The 21,181-nt window shown below is 39.3% G+C and overlaps 4 protein-coding genes across 5 annotated transcripts in view; all 4 read left to right on the plus strand.

The window, feature by feature from the left end:
* The window catches only part of Nca (neurocalcin homolog), a 782,213-nt gene that overhangs the window by 60,221 nt on the left and 700,811 nt on the right, over positions 1-21,181 (plus strand). The gene's annotated exons all lie outside the window — the stretch shown is intronic.
* LOC141401396 (neuronal calcium sensor 2) overlaps positions 1-21,181 on the plus strand; it is a 209,330-nt gene that overhangs the window by 60,220 nt on the left and 127,929 nt on the right. The window lies entirely within an intron of this gene.
* Positions 3,167-4,090, plus strand: LOC141403144 (uncharacterized). The gene has a single exon (XM_073985309.1). It carries the CDS (start codon positions 3,167-3,169, stop codon positions 4,088-4,090), a length of 924 nt encoding a protein of 307 aa, XP_073841410.1.
* On the plus strand, positions 6,820-7,794 carry LOC141403145 (uncharacterized). The gene has a single exon (XM_073985310.1). The coding sequence runs from the start codon at positions 6,820-6,822 to the stop codon at positions 7,792-7,794; it is 975 nt and encodes a 324-aa protein (XP_073841411.1).

Raw genomic sequence — 21,181 nt, forward strand, 5'->3', positions numbered from 1 at the left:
GAAACAATTTATTTTATGGTATTTTAATTACTCAGCAAAATGTTTGTATCCAAAAAGATAATCATAGGTGCAAGAAATGTCGGACTGCATATTTGTTTGTAGCCAAAAATGTAGTTGAATCATGAGTGCAACCAACCAACCAACAAGGGCATGGTGCAGCTAGGATGCAATCAATTTTAGATGTCTATTTCCTATTTTGCATGACTCTATGCAAGAAGCGTTTTAAGGTTTTTGGGTATTTTTGAGTAATAAAAGCTAGGTTAGGTTAGTGTTAAAACATACATACTTACATAGCATATACTTATTTACTATTCTTTATTTTTTGTTTTCACACTTTGTATTTTAATTGTCCAAGTTGCTAATACAGCATTATTATGTCAGTCATTAACTAAAGTAAGTCAATAGTTTTTATCGTTAACGTGACCTATATTTAAATTCACTTACTTTGTAATATTTATAATTTCATTTCTTTACTTTTTTGTATGCATAATATTTGGTTTAGTCATCATTTATGTTAAGAAAGTTTTGTTATAAAAGAATGAAATCAATAAAGATAAACAGTCGTCTTGTACTACTACAATCCACCGCTTCTTTAATTAATTATTAGCCGACGGTTTCCTTCAAGTTTATGTGCTTGAAAGGAACAATCCGAAAAGAATCCTAAGTGCCAATTCAAGTTTATGTGCTTGAATGGAGTTCGCTAGATTCTAGTTTAGGTTTAACGTTTTGGTGACCCCGGTTTAAGTGTAACGCGTCGCGTATTTTTAATTCGAATCATCGCGTCCCTGCATCCTGGCAGATTCTACAAGCAACCTCAGATACAACAGATCCTTGCAGATCCTACAAGCAACTTCGGACACAATACAGATCCTTGCAAAGCGACTTTGGATACAACAGATCCTTGCAGATCCTACAAGCAACTTCGGACACAATACAGATCCTTGCAAAGCGACTTTGGATACAACAGATCCTTGCAGTTCCTACAGGCAACTTTGGACACAACACAGATCCTTGCAGATTCTACAAGCGACTTTGGATACAACACAGATCCTTGCAGATTCTACTCGCAACCTCGGATACCACGCTTATCCACACGCATCCTGGGAATTTTGAAGCAAACAGAAGCGTACCTTATTTCAAGAAGGACGCAAACCGAATCATCGGTAAGATAACCAGACGTGACACAACACGTATCCTGGAATTTGTTTAAAAAAAGGCAGTTATTCACCGTTCAAGTGGTGAGGATCCAATAACCCCACAAGTGGTTTCGAAAAATTTTTACAAAATATAAATCCATTAAAACCCCACAAGTATTTTTGGAAAAAATTAACAATGTCGACAGTACAAGAACTCATAGCCCAGCAAAAAGTAAGGGGCAGTAATTTTGTCGTGGCGACAATTAAAAAGGCTCCGCTTGAAAGAAGAACGGAAGAGTTCTACATAGGAAAGCGTAATGAGCTAGTGGGGCTCTGGCAGACGTTTGAAAAGGCAGAGAACCAGATCCGCAATGATCCGTCTTTGCCAGAGGATGACCCATACGTAGCGCAGAATTTACACAAGAACATTGGAGAAAAGTTTAGTTCAACGATGGACTACATAGAGGCGGAATTAGACAAATTGAAGTCTGCAAAGAGCAAGCCAGGTCCAACGGCAAAAACCCAAAAAACTAGTTCAGAAGGTCAAACATCTGTCCAGGCAACTGTTCAAGAATCTGAATCTACCCAAGTAGAGGGACTGGCCCGAAGGATAAAAGCCAGTATGGCTGCACTTAGTCGCATTTTGCAGAGCTTGATCCATATCGATGCGGAACAATCAAACCAATTTTATGCAATAAAAGAAGAGACGATCAAAAAATTGTGGAGTCAAATCACAGATTTGTACGACGAAATTTGGACCCTTCCAGAATCGGGCTAGATCAAGATTGCTACGATAGCCTAGAAGATGCGGTTCAACATAACCTAATTCGGCTGGCGGTCCTGAAAGACAAATGCTCTGACAATGCGACAAACGCACCTCAAGTGGGAAGTAATTTGGCAACATACAGCGCACTTCCGCTACCAAAGATAACAATCCCTCAATTCAATGGGGATTGTTTGAAGTGGCGACAGTTCTATGAACTGTTTTTGGAGATGGTTGACAAACAGCCACTCCCAAACGTCTAAAAAATGTGGTATCTTAAAACGAATTTGTCGGGCGAGGCTGACAAACTCATAAGCCATTTAGCCTTGACAGAAGAGAACTACAAAACAGCCTGGATGTTGCTGCAAGATCGTTACAACAATAAAAGAATTCTGGTTGCAACATTGGTAGAAAGAATTATGAACCAACCAACAGGAATCTCATCTACCGCTTCTATAAAGGCTCTGCATGACACCACGAGGGAATGCATGCTAGCCCTGAACAATTTGAATATCGACACTTCGTCGTGGGACGAAAAAATTGGATCATACGCTGTACATACGATTCATGCAATCGTTAACAAAGCCGAAGGAGGTCCCTACCATGAATGAGCTATTTGCATTTTTGGAGCTACAATTTGAGTCGATGGAATCAATCGGAAAAGTGACGACTACTCAAGAAGGTTCTAATAAAACAGTTTCCTCCATAGCATCAGTGGAGGATAACAGCAAATGCAGCTTATGCAAAAATGGCCGCCATCCCATCTATCGTTGTAAACAATTTTTGGTAATGAGGGAATCTGAGAGGCTCAAATGGGTACAACAACATAAAATGTGTACGAACTGCTTTAAATACGATCATGTATCGAAGGCATGTACTTCTGGTAGCTGCAAAGTATGTAGTAATAAGCATAATACTTTACTACATTTGCCAAGCAAATCGAAGACATATTCAATAGCTTCGAAACAATCACCAACCACAAGTAATGATGCCACACCAGTCAACACAGCTGCAATCTCGTCAGCATCAGTTGAAGATCAGAAGAGCGTAATTCTAGCGACTGCTAAAGTTATCATCAAGGCTGCAAACGGTATGTCAGGCGAATTTAGAGCGGTACTCGACTCGGGCTCACAAGTGAACATTGTGACTGAAAGGCTGATAAAAAAGTTATCACTTAGAACCAGGGATGCCTCATTGACCATTGACGGAGTTGGAAAGATTCAAAGGAAGGCTTATCATCGGGTGAATGTACAGATGTTATCTAATAATGCTGAATTTTCAACCAGCGCAACCGAATCGCGATCTGGACATCTCTAAATGGCAGATTCCACAGAATATTAAATTAGCCGATCCCAACTTTAACACGCAAGGAAAGGTTGATATTCTACTTGGAGCAGAGTTCTACTTTAGCCTAATGCAGCCAGGTACAATAAAACTCAATGGCAATCAACCCATACTACAAAATACGGCACTCGGCTGGATTTTTGGCGGCTTAATAGAACAAACCTCAACGGATGTCACATCAGCAGCGTTGACATGTGCAATTTTCGATAGTGAAACATCACTAGAACAAGCAATCGAAAAACTATGGAAGCTCGAGGAAGTAGAAGCGAGTGAGAAAGTAATGTCTCCGTTAGAGAAGCTGTGTGAGTCCCACTACAATCAACATATTCAGACTGATGAATACGGTCGTTTCATTGTTAGGCTCCCTTTCCGAGAATCTCCAGCAGCATTGGGGAAATCACATTCAATGGCGTATAACCGATTTATGAGCCTGGAACGCCGGCTTCTACAGAAGGAAGACATCCGAAGTCAATACATTAAGTTTATGCAAGAATACGAGCAATTGGGACACATGCAAAAAATTGACGTGGGGACGATATCAAACCCAAAATATTTTATTCCCCATCATTGTGTTCTAAAACCCGATAGTACCACGACAAAACTAAGGGTCGTATTTGATGCATCCGCAAAAACCTCATCGGGCTATTCGTTAAATGATCTAATGTACACTGGGCCAACTGTCCAAAGTGAACTTTTTTCTATATTGCTGCGTTTTCGATTGCCAAAATTTGTCTTCACCACAGACATTGAAAAGATGTATAGGCAGATACTACTACATCCTGATGATCAAAAATATCAAGAGAAGATACGTCGCATCCTGTTAGTTATTACAAGCTCAATACCGTAACATATGGCACTCGTACAGCGCCGTATCTTGCTACAAAATGTTTGCAGAAAATTGCAGACGACAACATGGATCGTTATCCACTTGGATCAAAGATGCTCAAAGAAAACTTTTATATGGATGACGGGCTCAGTGGTGCCGACAGCTTAAGTACAGCCCTTGAAACACAAAGGGAATTGATAGCTATTTTGAAGCAACATGGTTTCAATTTAAGAAAATGGTCATCGAATTCTCCAAGATTGCTGAAAGATATACCGCATAGTGATCGAGAAATCAACTTAGATTTGGATGAAAATATAAAAAAAAACAATAAAAACGTTGGGGTTATATTGGATGCCTCAAGCCGATCAATTTTGCGTGAAGACAAACATCGACCATCGTCAAGTTATATCAAAGCGATCAGTTACGTCTGAACTCGCAAAACTGTTCGACCCTCTTGGTCTACTGGCTCCGGTTGTTGTGATAGCAAAGATATTTATTCAGCAACTGTGGCAGCTTACATTGGATTGGGATGAAGCATTACCCGAGAAACTTTGTGCTACTTGGAAAACATTTCGATGTGAGTTGGAAGGTCTCAACAATTTCAAAATACCTCGACATGTATTTTTTGGGGAAATTCCGACAAAAACACAATTGCATGTGTTTGCGGATGCATCTGAAAGAGCTTTTGGCGCAGCTGTATACATCCGATTTCTTACTAATGATGGGCGCATAACTGTGCGTCTGATCTGTGCTAAATCCAGAGTGGCTCCGTTGAAGCAACAAACATTGCCTCGACTGGAACTATGTGCGGCAGTAGTAGCAGCTCAGCTAGCTAACAGAGTGAAGATTGATTTAAGGCGTCAAGACCATCCTATGTTTCTATGGACCGATTCGGAAATTGTACTGGCTTGGATAAAATCACAGTCAACTTTATATAAGACTTTTGTTGCTAATAGGGTATCGATTATCCAAACATTAACATTACCAGACCAATGGAAACATGTTCCGTCGAAAGAGGATCCAGCTGACATTCTATCGCGTGGACTTCAAACATCAGATCTGGCTAAATGTCGATTATGGTTTCATGGGCCAGTTTTTCTTCATGGAAAAGAGGAGCTATGGCCGGCAAAACTCTGTTCTCAAAATGCTGTTGCTAATAACATGGAGTTAAAGGGGGCAGCTACTGCAGGAATAGTAACTGCTGACATCAATTTCGTTTATGGAATCGAGCACAAAAATTCCTTCAGGTGATTGAAAAGAATCGTGGCGTACGTTCTTAGGTTTACAAGAAACTGTCGAATACCAAGGACGGAACGGCCTGAAAGCAGTTCGCAGTCGAAATAAAAGAGTTGAAGGCTGAAAAGCAACCCAGCAAGCATAGTTCGTTATGCAGTCTATCACCGTTTTTGGATGAAGAAGGTATTATTCGCGTCGGAGGAAGATTGGAACATTCCATGCTACAACCAGATGCAAAACATCCGATAATATTACCATATAACGATCCTTTAGTGAAATTGCTCTTCAGAATGGTTCATGAAGAGAACAAGCACTGTGGGCCCCAAGCGCTCTTAAACACAATAAGGCAGCGATTTTGGCCAATCAAAGGCAAAATAACAGCAAGATCAACAGTTCAAAAATGCGTACGATGTACTAGAGCGCGACCGCAGCTTTATCAGCAAGTAATGGGTAATCTGCCAGCAACGAGGATAGTTCCTGCTCGACCGTTCATAAACTCTGGAGTAGACTATTGTGGACCATTTTGGGTTCATTACAAGGTGAGAGGCAAACGGCCAACCAAGGCGTATGTAGCAGTGTTCTGCTGCTTTGCAACAAAAGCGGTTCATCTAGAACTGGTATCCGATTTGTCCACTGAAGCATTCATTGGTGCTCTAAAGCAGTTTGTTGCACGACGTGGGCACTGCCAGAACATATATTGTGACAATGCTACAAACTTTGTCGGAGCCAAAAATAGTTTAGCGGAATTATCGGAAAGCATCTATGCTACCAAAGCGAAAGAGGAAATAATATCAGCTTCCAGTGCTAAGGGCATACAATTTCATTTTATTCCACCGAGAGCTCCACATTTCGGTGGTTTGTGGGAAGCGGCAGTGAAGTCTGCAAAACGTATCTTAGTACGCAGTGTTTCAACAGAAACCCTAACATTTGAAGAGCTATAAACAATTATCGTAGAAATCGAAGCTATTTTAAATTCCCGTCCACTCACGCCACTATCAAACGACCCTGATAGCCTTGAAGCATTGACACCAGGGCATTTTTTAATAGGAGAAGCTCTAACTTCGCAAGTAGACAGCAGAGCAGATACTGTGAAGACATCCAGTACGTCACATTGGAAATTAGTTTCTCATATCAAACAGCAGTTCTGGAAAAGGTGGTCAGAAGAATACCTACAGGAGCTTCAACAGCGAAATAAATGGAGGAAAAAGATGGACAATCTTAGGAAAGGAGATATGGTCATTGTCAAGGAAGACAATATACCCCCTATGAAGTGGCCATTAGGAAGAATTCTTAAGGTGTTTACCGGTGAGGACGGAGCTGTAAGAGTTGCGGAAGTAAAAACGCAGTCAGGAATATTCAAGCGGGCCATTCACAGGCTGGCTCCCTTATTTCCAGAAGGTCAAGATGAAGTGTCAAAAGGCAGCGAATCAGCGCAAGACGATTCAATTTCGGCAACGAGTCAACCCCGGGAAGACGAACATTAGAGGGATGTCATTCCGGCAAAAAGAGTGAAGATGGCGTATAGCCCGGCAATACTGCCAGTGTTGTTAGCACTGTTCCTGATGCCTATGGTCATTTGCAACCACATGCAGGTTACGCAATTTCAGAATGATCCGGAATTGTATTTTGAAGGATTGGGAACAGTGAAACAGAATACGGCGGAGTGGAAAATGTTGGTGTACTATGATTTAACGCCGTTTGTATCGGAAATAAAATCACTGTCATCCGGTTTACAGACGCTGCAGCAAATGTGCCCTGTACTTCATCAGGAAGAGATGTGCAACATATTTGTAAACAATCTTAAACAGATGAAGAATGAACTACTACAAGAGAAGGAGTTATTTGTCAACAGGCGCCTTAGAAGATCTCCGTTTAATATAGTTGGTAATATTGCCCGTTCTCTTTTTGGCGTTCTTGATGCAGATTACGCTGAAGAAATATCGAAAACTATAAACAGAGCAAAGAACGAGCACGATCACATGTCAATATTACTTAAAAATCAAACATCGATAATTGACTCAACCATTAATATCATCAAACAGGATGAGATCAGCAATCAGCGAAAAACACAAGAGATCTCAGAAATGATTGACAGGATCAAGAATGATGTCGCTAAGGAATCTTCCCAACTAAGCAACTCACAGCTTGTTGGACTCTTGTCAACGTACCTGGCATTATCGGCCATAAACCTTCAGCGTGTAGATTCCGAGATCATCAGTGTGCTTACCGATACACATAGTGGCAAAATAAGCCCACTCTTACTGTCTCCTCATCAATTGAAGGAAGAAATTAGCGTTATCAAAACTAATCTTCCAATTTCGCATGCTTTGCCAACTGCCGGTGATGACTTGATTGAACTGTATAAGCTTATGAGCGTCAAGGGAGCAGTTACAAAATATGAAGTCATCTTTGAAGTCAGGATACCTTTAGTCAATCAACAGTTTTTTGAACTATTCAAGGTAATACCCGTCCCAACCATAAAAAATTAAACTTTAATCGCCATTCAACCAGAAACATCGTATATGGCTACAGATGCCCACAGAGATGAATATATACTTTTTCAATCAGAGGACATATCAAGATGCCTCAAACCGAAGGATGGGGAATATATCTGCAAAAATCAGCAGTCCAAACTCCGGAGGAACGCTGCCGTCAACCCATGCGAGATCAATGTCTTCAACAATCATTCAACTACCAATTGCAAACTCAACAGAATTATTGGAACGGCAGCTTGGAGCCAATTGCATCGTCAAAATAGTTGGATTTTTGCTACTACCGCCGATATTGAATCTTCCATTGTATGTGGAACAGAAACTAGTCTTATCACCATTAAGAATACGGGTATAATGGAAATTGGTTCCAACTGTGTTATGAAGAACAATTTTGTTACCATACACGGACATTTTGAAGCCTCCAATAGCCTACGTGCTTCTTATATGAGATTGAGAGACATCCATTACATAAGTTCACCACAGGAGGTAGAAAGGGTTTTAACACGCACTAACACTACTGCTTACAAGGTCCGTCTAGAAGAATTGGAGAACATCCAAAGACAGCTGAATGAATCAACTCTAAAGCATTTGCCGCAACTAATTCACTCCACAAGTCTTCATCATCATGCAGTTAGCTACACGTCATTGTTGTGCTGTGTTATCATTCTGCTTGGTCTGCTGAGTTGGAGAATCCATTCAAGGTTAAACAAAACGACTCAATTTACACCTACTCCAGCTGTAAGAACTCACCCATCAACAATAAGTGTACCAGCTGATTCATCCACTCATACAAGCAATTCAGCTACACTTACTGCTTGACGCTGTCAGCGCGGCGGAGAATGTTAAAACATACATACTTACATAGCATATACTTATTTACTATTCTTTATTTTTTGTTTTCACACTTTGTATTTTAATTGTCCAAGTTGCTAATACAGCATTATTATGTCAGTCATTAACTAAAGTAAGTCAATAGTTTTTATCGTTAACGTGACCTATATTTAAATTCACTTACTTTGTAATATTTATAATTTCATTTCTTTACTTTTTTGTATGCATAATATTTGGTTTAGTCATCATTTATGTTAAGAAAGTTTTGTTATAAAAGAATGAAATCAATAAAGATAAACAGTCGTCTTGTACTACTACAATCCACCGCTTCTTTAATTAATTATTAGCCGACGGTTTCCTTCAAGTTTATGTGCTTGAAAGGAACAATCCGAAAAGAATCCTAAGTGCCAATTCAAGTTTATGTGCTTGAATGGAATTCGCTAGATTTTAGTTTAGGTTTAACAGTTAGGTTAGGGGATGTGCAGTCACTAATTGTGACTGCGTCACTCGGAGACCTTCCGGTCCATTGTGATCATCCAGTAGAAAAGAGCTGCAGGAAAAGAGGAGGTGGAAAAAGGGAGGATAGGGGAAAAATATAAAGATAAAGTTGTTAGCGCAGTGAAAGAACGAATAGATTACTAGAATGCTTAAGAGTGGAGTGATAGTTTTAGAGTAGGAGAAAATTTATTTTTAATGGTAGGCAGAATAGTTGGATTTATTTACGCGTTTTGATGATGTTGTAGATCACAGCAGGCTCCACAGTTGAGTAGAAAGTTAGACACGGTGGGAAGTGAGCACCTACTAACCTATGCCGTCTACCAGCCATTGCTGGACAACGACACAAGATGTGCTCGATCGTCTCTAACTCCTCCTCGTCCTCACAGAGTCTGCAGTAGTCAGTAACATCCTCATCCCATTTGTTGGTATGGGCCCTGATGTAGCAGTGTCCAGTAATGACTCCCGTCGTTACTCTAACTTCAGCTTTACTCAGGTTCAGCAGAGAGTTCGTTCTTTTGACTGACAGAGACGGCCATATGGATCTTGCCACAATGCACCTAGGTTCATTATGCCACAATTCACTGGCTCTTTCGTCAGAGAACGTTTTAATATTTTGAAAGAAATGACAAATGGGTGGTTTGATAGAGTCAGCGAATGCTAGGTCTGTGGACTGCGATCCTCGCCTAGCTAATTCGTCTGCTTTTTCATTACCCAGATAGTCGCGGTGTCCTGGTACCCAGCACCCTTTCGTAAGAAGGCGCTGCCAAATTGTCGGTCTTCCTGATCTTCCGGTCCAGAAACTATGGCAGAACGAAGACTAATTTCAAAAAGCAATCAGTGACTGTCGCTGATTCTACCGTTCGGGTCAGCTCTGTCGATGATTGCCAAATGAAGGTCTTTATCATCTGCCGCTGTAACTGGTCTACTGTATGGCTTCTTGCGTCCTTGACCGCACGCCTTGGGGTTAACTTTTCCGGAGGAGGTGGATGCCTTCTCTGTACTCGGTTGCTTCGCCTTGGTTGTACTCTCAACAGCCGCCGCATACGAGGTTAATGGTTCAATCAACTGAGAAGTCATCGTCTTCTTTGGTGAAGGCTGTGGACCCTAGGAGGAACGAACGCACTTCACAGATTTATTCTGCGGGGCATTGTTCGTTCCTCCAGAAGACGATGTTTCCTTAGCTGGTCTAACCATCTTCCTATTGAGACCAGCATTTCCAGCCGCTTCACCCTTGCCTTCCGGAGCAGAATCGGGCTTTGAGGCAGAGTCCTTCACCGGTCGGTCATCACTAGGGGTGCCTGTAGGTTTGGGGGTGCACTCAATAGCCTTTTCCTTTACCTGCCGGTTCGGGTTAAGCTTCTGAATAGGTTTCGGCGTAGCACATTTGCCAGAGGCAGTAGGCTTAGCCGGCTCCACTACTTTATCCGGGAGAAAGATCCGTTCCAACTGGAGCTCGCGATGAAATTCATGCGGGTAAGTTCTCTCGTACTTCCTTATGAATTTCAGCTTACCCCTGATGAGGTGGACCTCCCTCGCCGAATGCAAGTTCGCATCTCTCCCTACGAACTTGCGAAGATAGGATACAGCACGTTTGTAGTGCTTCACATCCGATGCTTCTCGTGTAGATGCAACTTTCGAGTCGCTGTCCGTTGTCGGGGTCTCGTTAAATTCCCCGTCGTCGGACATCATTTCTGTTGCAGTCTGCCTTTGAAGCCTATTGTCGGCAGGTGCCGACACAGGACCAGTCGGAATCGGACCTGCATCCGGTTGGGTATCAGGGTTCGCACTCCCTTTGTTAGAGTCACAACAACCTTCCTGTGTAGTCTTGGCCGTGATCACCGTGGTGTCCAGCTCATCATCAGTCAGGGTTCGATTGTGTAACAATTCCTCCGGGAGTGTGTCCTCACAATGCTCATCCGGTACAAGCCTATCCAGCTGGTCGAGGAGTTCCCTACTTTGCCTCTCTAAACTGTCATGAATAGTTCTGAGGGTCCCGTAAAGGTCGTCCCCGCCCACAACTGCGGTCCTGTCTGCCGTAGACTGGCTTTCACCAGCCCTGGCTAAATCATGTTTCTTTTGAATTGCCGTCAATTTTCATCTAATTTCGGGGTTGGAATTGATGCACTTGTAGCAGGTACAGCTGTAGGTGCCAAGGCATCCACACCTAGAACAGCCGGATCACAATCACTTGATCTCGACGGCACATGGCTTGTGGTCACACCAACGCTTGCCGCCGGTACTGGGTTATTAACTCCCTGCACCGTAACTTTATTTCTCCTATTCTTTCTACCCAGTTTAGTTAATTTATTTGAGGGAACTACCCCGATCCAATTTTTGGTCCACAGGGTCTCCACAATGTGCGGGGTCGGGTCCGGCTTTGGTTGCCCAAGGACGGCTCCGACTCTACACAATGCAGTGACCCCCTTCCCATCCGCCACCCGGGAAGAAGCGCTTGGTAGGAGAATGGCCAACTCCCCCAGGGTAATAAAAGCTAACTTTCTAGAATAAAAGTATTTGATTTTTATTTGCACTCAGTCGCTTTTTAAAATGATTTATTTGTGATATTCCATTGTTTTATATTCATTATATTTCAATTTCATTAAGACTATCGAAATATTATCAAACTACTGTTTTTTTCAAACAAAAATGTTCTACAAAAACATGAGTTTGGTAGTAATTTGAACGAAACTAGAGAAAGAGGCCATAAATATTAATTAGAAGTTACCACAACTCCTTTGAATACTTTTTCCAAATGGCCCTGAGGTCTCAAATCAGTGAAAATCCTCGCTTAATAGATGTTAATTTCTCCCATATCCTCAACTTGCGAATCAATTTTTAAATGAATCGAAAAATCAATTCAAAATACGTTCCATGGAATGTATATTTATTCACTACAAAGAACTAATGCAAAATGTGTGCTTAAGAAGCAAATTAGACAGTATCCTCACTGCACCATGCCCTTGTAAAAATCATGACTTCTTTCACGTAAAAATATGTAGTCCGAAATCACTTGCACTACTTCTTTGGCTACAAACATTTTGCTGGGAGGTGATCAACATAATTAATATCATATATAGAAAGGAACTCAGTACCTTCAATAAGATGTAAAAAGTTATCAATTCTAAATCGACTGTAGTCTTTAAACTCAATTAAATTTTATCCCGACTGCTATAGAAAATTCAACAGACAAGAAAATAAAGCTGTGGTAAGAGCAAACAAGTAAGAGCGGCGTTAAGTTCGGCCAGGCCAAACTTGTTGTACCCTCCACCACGAGTTGTAGTCAAGTAAAATGGAACAATTAGTTTCCTTTCGTTTATGAAGGAGACTAAATACCAACTTTCAGCAAGTTCGGTAAAACAATGTGGCTAACCTTCAAAATACCGAAATTCGGGACGCACCGTTCCATGTGGGGCTATATTAAAACGTGGAATTATATATACAAATTTCTGGCGGAAAGTTTTTAGACTTAAAGAAGGCTAAATACCAAATTTCCGATATTTCAGTAAAACCTTCAAAATACCGAAAATCAAGATGTACACTTCTATAGTTCCCATAGGCGTGGACCTATACCGTCAAATTTCATATGGAACGTATATACCCCAAAGAAGACTAAGTACCAAATTTATTCATTTTGGTGTGATAATGAGGCCAAAACCTTCAAAATACCGAAAATCGGGTGGTACCTTTCTATGGGGGCTATACTAAAACATGGACTATACCAACAAATTTCTGGGAAAAAGTTTTATAGCCCCAACGAAGACTAAGTACCAATTTTCAGCCATTTCGGCGTTAAAATGCGTCTAAAACCTTCAAAATACCGACAATTGGGTGGTACCATTCTATGGGGGCTATATGAAAACGTGGACCGATATATCCCATTTGCTATACCAAACACGCTAGGAGTAATAGAAACTTCTATACAAAATTACAAAGTTCTATCTTAAAAATTGCGAACTGTATCTTGATTTCAACTTGGAATTTAACCTGGAATTTAACCCTGATCAAGAATATATGGCAAAAACCAAAAATCCTTTGCAATTCCATTTGAAAAAAATTAAAAAAAAATTTGCGAGCACATCTACAATTTTTGGCATAGAGGTTAAGGAAAAAATTCCGGTTTCAAATCTGTTCGCGTTCACAAAATTGGACGATGCGCGCAAAAGTTATAGCGGTTTTTATTCTCATATAACGAAAAAATGTTTAAAAATATCTTATTTGTTGTTATGAGAAAATGTATGCATAAATCGTTAACAGCATTCCATATCTATTCGTTGATGTTTAAATAGTTATTAAATTCATTATTATTTTCGCGGAAAATCAACAAATAATAAAAAAATTTGAGCATTACTCGTAAATTGTTTTTTTTTTAATTCATATTGATCCTTGCAATATTTACTGATTGTAAATTTTGTATAAGACATTAATATGCTTATACGTTTTCCTTTCTTAACTTTTGGCTTATACTGATTTTAATTAATTGATAATAAGCTTCTTTTAGGAAAGGTCGTTTTTTTAGTAGTCTAAATCTGGTTACTTCTTGTTTTGTAATTGTTATTTTGTTGTTAATAACTAATTGGGATTTTATTATTTTATTTTTATTTTTTCATTGCTTGTAACCTGCAGATTGCTTGTAACCTAAATAAATGGGCACATAAGCCTGGTAACAAGTTTTGAAAATAATAAATAAATAAATAAATCCAAATTATCCTGTCCCAGAGACAGTACAATAAATAAATTAAAAAATATGTGCGGAATCTAGACAATGCGTAGAAAAATATACCAAATTTATAGAGATTGGGTACATAAATTACATATTATAGCAACAACAAAAGAAAAAAACTTATTGTTGGAAAATATTGTTGCAAATATATTTTTTGGTTTGATTCGAAAAATTAGAAAAAAATATTTGGGAGTTCTTCAACTATTTCGCTAAAATCTCATACAATAATTAATGTGTACTGCTAAAACTTTATCAAGAAATGTGGTTTACCATCGTGAAAGCTTAATTGCTTACTGTGATAACTTTTAGAGACAAGAAATTAAGAGTAATATTGAAATTTCAATCATTCAAAAAATGTGAAAATTAAAAAGCCTATTATTCGCGAATTAGTTAAAATCAGTTGATGTGCATCCGTTTTTGGATACATCGAATCAATCTCTTTCAATATTTATGGATATTTCGATGTTTCACTCAGCGGTCAAAGTGTGCCGCCAGTTGCATCACACAATGCAAGAAACCTTAAATTGGGTAAAAATCGCGCAATTTGCATACGATGCGCATCCGGTTTCAGTAGCACCCATCAAAAATACGTCTATATACACATATTTTAAATAGATTCTTCAAGAACCGCGGAGGTGCCTCCACATTCTATTTTTTGGTAAAAAACCCATATTACTCTCGAATCTCTGTAATTTATGACACGCGTTTTCGCACATATTATAATCGCGTATAAAGGATTCCATTTATGTAAAAAATGTTAAAGAAAATCGCGGATTAATACGCCGATTTGTCAAAATACATTTTTTCGTATTTCCAAGGTATCTATATCCGCGGTTTTAGTGGATGGATCCGATGGCGAAAGGTCTCTTTAGATCCGTCGCGTAAAAAAAAAAAAAACAAAATTCACGCGGGGTACAAAGGAAATTGAATTGCTCTTGTAAATTTTAAACGCAAAAATAAGGTTTTAAAAAAATTCACGCATCAACTATTGGCCTTTAGACTCCAATTACTAGGATGCTGTAAGGAGCACACTTATGAGATAGGCATTAAACGACGTAAAATCACGAGTTTTATAATCCTTTTATGAGTTTTGAATATTATCTTGTTGCGCGTCCGAATTATTAAAAAATTTCAAAAAACTCCGAAATTCCGGCTTCAATATGTCAGCATCAATTTTGGTGGATGCAGTGGATATATCGAAAAATGATACACTAGTGTCATATTGCCCATGAAGTATTCTTTGAGTCTTTCTTTGAGCATATGTCTATAAAGTGTAAGGTTACGCCAGAAATCGGAAGGGAGCATAAAAACCTTGTTGGCTTCAACCCATTTTTACCTATTTTTCTACATTGATGTCAACACAGCTTCCACGTAAATTAATTTATTGGATTCCTTCTAAAGCACTTAATTTGAAAGAATTATTGTCATACTATATAGAATATGGTAACAGTTCGCGAATTCTGAATGGGTGAAACTCGGATTCATCGATTGTAAAACATTTTTAGTTTTCGCCATATACGTTTTTATTTTTTTTTTCGAACGTTCACAACGCCACTCTTTCACACACCTTCCGAAGCGTGGGGGCGACCTCCCCATTACGTAGGGATTGCGTACACGTCATGATCAGGAGCATTGGAGCCGGTATAGGTGAATTGTGGGCAACGGTTAAGTCACTCTCGAACCCTGGAAGAAGGGAAGATAGGACCTCAGTCACGTTTGGCGACGTTACGTTGACTGACCCGAAGAGGCGCGCAAGTAATTTCAATCGACAGTTTGTCGAGCATCCCGAGAGTGACAGGGCGAAGAGAAGAGTATTACGTCGCATCAGATACCTTCCTGCCAAGGATGAACCACCAAAATTTACAATGGATGATGTTGCCAATGCCATCAGGAACAGACCGATTTCGTTTTGTCGCCCGTAGCAAAGACACTTGAGGCCTTGCTCCTCCCCAGTATCAGAAATAGCTATCAAGTTGCCGATCATCAGCATGGATTCCGTAAGCAGCACAGCACAACAACAGCGCTGCACGTCATTACCACATATATCTGTAAAGGACTCAACCAGAGACAGTGTGCGATAGAACAGTGATGGTGGCGCTTGACTTATCAAAAGCCTTTGATACAGTCAGGCACTCCACGCTGTTTGAGGACATTGAGCAGACAACCCTATATGTGTGGACGCCAGTTGTACGTGAAATTCAGGAATAAGGAATCCAAACCCCGTAGAGTGAAACAGGGAGTTCCCCAAGGTGGGGTGATATCTCCGGAACTGTTTAACCTCTACCTCTCCTGTATTCCATCCCTTCCAGACGGCATTGAGATCGTGACGTATGCGCATGATTGTACGATCCTGGCGTCGGGTACCTATCCTGATGACATCTGTGAGAGACTGAACAACTATTTAACCGATCTTACCACATTTTCCATTCGAGGAATATGCAGATTTCCGCCACAAAATCTACAGCCACTCTGTTCACCACATGGACAGCGCTGTTTGGACGTGAGTTGAATGTCGTGGTCGACGGTAGCAGAATTCCGACCGCAAGCTGCCCTAAAATTTTAGGGGTCACATTCGACACTACATTCACGTCGTGCGCACACGCCACAGCTATCTGCGACAAGTTGAAAAGTAGGAACAAGGTCCTCAAGTCCCTGGCCGGCAGCACTTGGGGTGCAGATAAAGAAACCTTGTTGGCCACGTATAACGCGATAGGTCGGTCTGTGGTAAGCTATGCGGCTCCAGTCTGGTCCCCGAGATTGTGTGATACGAACTGGAAAAAGATTCAAACCTGCCAGAATGCCGCCCTGAGAACAGCAACAGGGTGCCTCCGCAAGTCTTCAGTGGACCATCTACATGAGGAAGCAAAGACTGTTCCAGTAAAGCAACGCAATGAGATGCTTTCGTTGCAGTACTTGCTTGGATGTTATCGTGTGAGCCATCCCAATCTCCATCTTGTGGGTAGGTCCGGCCCATTCAGGGAGATCAGGAAGGATATCCATGCTCTAGAGGGAGAGGTCCAACGATACAGGAGAGAACCCCTAGATCAACAAGCATATCAAGCAGGATTGAATAGCATTCACACGGACGCAGTTGCCAAGGCCTTAAGCAATTATAGTGTGAATAAAGTACTCGGAGTACATCCTCCATCTATCGCAGCTGAGGAGCGTCAGCTGCCACGACAAACCAGAGTAGTTTTGGCTCAACTACGCTCGGGATATTGCAGTCGCCTAAATTCGTATTGGGCGGAAATCGATCGCGCCGTGCAAGACATATGCCCAGCATGCGGCATGGGCCCGCACGACACACAACACCTTTTTAACTGCCCCGCCAAACCTACCCATCTAACTCCAGTGGATCTGTGGCTACATCCCATCGAAGCAGCCATTTTTCTGGAACTGGAGATAGACCCAGAGCCAGATTGAACAGAGGAACGAACATATAAACACTGTTACAACAACAACTTTTTAATGTTGGTAATCTGATTAACTTAAGCCTGCTCCTATATATGATGGCAGGATAAAATCACTATTCCAATGAAAGCCTCTTAAACAAAAAGCAAGAATTGTTTTTGCACAGATTCAATTTTATCGGAATATATCGTATAATAGGGATCCCATACAACAGAACCATATTCAAGTATAGGTCTGACAAGTGAGACAAATAATTGCTTGGTGACATAGGGATTAGAAAATTCCTTGGCCCAACGTTTAATGACCATGTGCTTTATTAACCATTTAAAACACCATATGCTTTATTAACCATTGTTATAATGTGATTATTGAAATTTAGTTTGGAATCCAATTGGACACCTAGACCAGCAAAGGAATCCACAGATATTAGAGTAGATTCATTTATGCGGAAATCATATGTTAAAGGTGAGGAAACACATATCGAGCCCTTCCCGCGAAAAAGATGTAAGCGACATTTTTTCGATTTTCTTTTTTTACGGAAATCGATAAAGAATATTCCAACACACCATCTTCCAAATTGTTAGAACTTTGTCATGTGCTGTTACGAAAATAGAACAAAAACAATTTTGATGTAAGCGCCCGTTTTGTTTACATTTTTAGGTGACAGCGATTGTCGGTTACATCAAAATTGCACATTAACATACCATGTAGTTATTCGACTACATTAAAAGAAGTACGTTTTAATCTTACAATTTTTTGAATAAATGCTTTCTATAAATGTAAATTGCTTCGTTTTTAAATTGTAGATGTGAATTACACTACAAATGATTTGTTTCAAATCATTTTTTTAATGTAACCGCCACTTCTTAATGTAATAGTCTGATTGCGTGACAGCGAAAAAGATGTAAGCGACACAAATTACCGTTATATTGAAGATATTCCACAAATGATTTATTTTTTTCAGTAAATAGGATATAGTAACGGAACTATACCAAAATTGAATAAAAAGTTTTGGTTAGATCAAAAGTCTCCTGTAAAATTTGCCTTTTGTCGATTACACCTTTTTCGCGGGAAGGGCTCGATATGTTTACATGTCTTTAAATTTAAATCCATGTTATTAATGGCGCACCAGCGGGAGAATCTATTTAAATCCTCCTGAAGTAATTGTAAATATACTACAGATTTGTGTGTTATAAAAATTTTAACATCATCTGGATACATAAGTAATTCAGAATTTTTTATTGACATCGGTAAATCATTTACAAATAATAAAAACAAGACAGGACCCAGATGACTCCCTTGAGGAACACCTGATGGCACATTTATTGATTTGGAATGACAATCCTCAAATAAAACTACTTGTGACCTGCCTTGCAAGTAAGACGAGATCCAAGATAATAGGATTTTACTGAAACCGATTCGGTTTAATTTGTATATTAATAATTTATGATTGTCGAACGCTTTACTGAAATCAGTATAGATTGTGTAAGTTTGCTTCTGCTGAGTAAATCCTTTAATGACCTTAGAGGTATATTGAACTAGGTTCATAACGGTGGATAAGCCACTGGAAACCATGCTGATAAGGGCTTAAAATATGATGTACTTTGTGAGAGGTTACACCCGTGATGAGTTTTTCAAATAAATTCGGAATTGCACTCAATTTTGCAATTCCTCTATAATTGGATACGTCGGATAAACTGCCAGATTTATGAAGAGGTACTGTATAAGTTAGATACGTTGGCCTTCAACATCCCAAGCCCAGTCGATCACGGATGCTGATTGACAGCTCGTGTATCACCTCTACAAGTTCCCTCTGCGGAGACCGGAGAGTGTAGATACTAACGGGCGACGGTTGTTGTCGGTTTGCTCATTTTGATACATAGAGACTCTGTTCTCACTGAAATAAATGTAGTTGTAGTAGTAAAAACCCGAAGATCCTCTGCGATCATGACGATCCTCTGCGATCACTAAGATCCTCTGCGATCCAAATGAACCTCTGCGTTCACTTTACTTTTATCTTTAAAAGAGAAAGCACCTAGCAAAAGGTAATCTTGTTGTCATAAACAAAACAAACAATTCAATAAACCAGCAAACATTTATTATTATAAAGAACTGATACTTCTGTGTTTTTATTTATCTTTTCTTTTCCCCCCATTGCTCTACACAAACATTTGGTCGCATCGAGCCGGATTTGCGAAATTGAGAAGTTTGCCTGGTTATTAATTGTGCCTTTTTTTTCTCCCAAAGGAAAATCATCAACACAACATCCCCTCACATACCGCATCACCACATCATTCATTTGCATCAAAATCATCATCTCATCACATAAATTCATCAAAAAGCAAGGTACGTAAGTTCAGTGCATTTCTTTGTGTGAGATTTCGTTCTTTTTTTTGAAAAAAAAGTGAAAAAAGTGTTGTTAATTTTTGCTCGCGGTACTGGTCGCCTTTTTGTCACCCTTTTTTGCGGTATCGTTCAATATACAGTCCACTCTAAATTAATTTTAATATAAATCAATTAAAATTATCTTTAAATCGAGTTGTGTTTGCAGTATTTTCCATTTCGTCGCGAAATAATCGAACATTTCCATAAATTTGTGCTGATTTCTTAATATTCAACACCAAAAAAAATATCCTTTTCTAATTGAAATAATCTGCCGCTGTAGTGTGCATATTTTTCTCTGCCTATATTCCCCACACATTTTACATTGCCGAGTGATCGCTTTTTGCAGTCCGCAAATATTCGTATTGCTTTCGTTTGTTTCTCACCGAAAATAATATAATAATCCATGTGCCCTTTTTTCTAAATCGGCCACAAACATACCAACAATTTATTTAACTCTGCCACTCTCACTTGTTTTTCGGCTACTTGCAAAAACAATTATAATACGAGCCCTTTTTTATTTCTTATATTCTGTAAGAAATATACTAACAATTTATTTATCTCCCCCAGCTCTCAGTGTTGGGTAAGTGCTGTTGGTCTAGTTGCCGTGCAAATACAATAACAATAATACGCGCCTTTTTTATTTTTGATAGCGTCAGTAGTCTATTCCCTAATAAATATACCAACAATATTTTTGCCTATCCAGCTCTCACTGCTTGGTCGTTGTCGTTGGTCGGTTCGTAGCGAGGTAGTTACATACACACACACCCCCACTACTTGTGTGTTGCCTTCTCCCTTTTGTGCGGTATTCGTTATTCACCACGGTACAGTGGGCACAATAAAAATTGTGAATTTTTTAAATTAATTGGTTTAAAATATTTTTCAATTTTTTGTTTAAATTGGTGTTCATAATAAAATTGTTGTTGGACTTTTTAATTAAAGTCACACTACATTCGGCATATTTGCAATATTTACTGCTTTCTTTTGCTGAAAAATATCGATATTTTAGTCATTTTTCTTAAAGTTTTCTTAAAGATTTTTGAAGAAAACTAATAGTAAGCGTGTACATATAACTTATTGGCGTTAATAAATTTCATTTTCGGTTGAAAATTCGTGCACCCTACACCCGGTACGTAACGAAAATTTATTTTTGTTGTATTTATTTGATTTTTTTCGTAACTTTGAATATTTTTGATAAATAGCAACCATTTAATTTCTTTTTTTTTAATTATTATTTGACTATTTATTTAACATTTGTTCAATATTCACTCAATTAGAAAAAAAAGTCCACTAAATTAAAAATTTGTGATTTATTTTGCTAATTTTCGGAAAGTTTTTATTCTTCTTTCCACTGACTTAGTTTTGCTTTGCGATTTGAGAATTTTCTCTCTTTTCCTTTGCAACTTGATTCAGTTCTACATTTTGTTGTGGATTTTGTCTAATAGAACTTTGATTTCGCTTCATTCGGCTTCACATTAATTGAGTTTTCTCTTAGAATTTGTTGAAATTTAATTCCGAAAATGTCGATCACTCCCTTAACTC

Source organism: Musca autumnalis, unplaced genomic scaffold (genome assembly GCF_047663935.1).
Source record: "Musca autumnalis isolate F117 unplaced genomic scaffold, ASM4766393v1 scaffold_4, whole genome shotgun sequence".
In the NCBI taxonomy this organism is placed as follows: Eukaryota; Metazoa; Arthropoda; class Insecta; order Diptera; family Muscidae; genus Musca; species Musca autumnalis.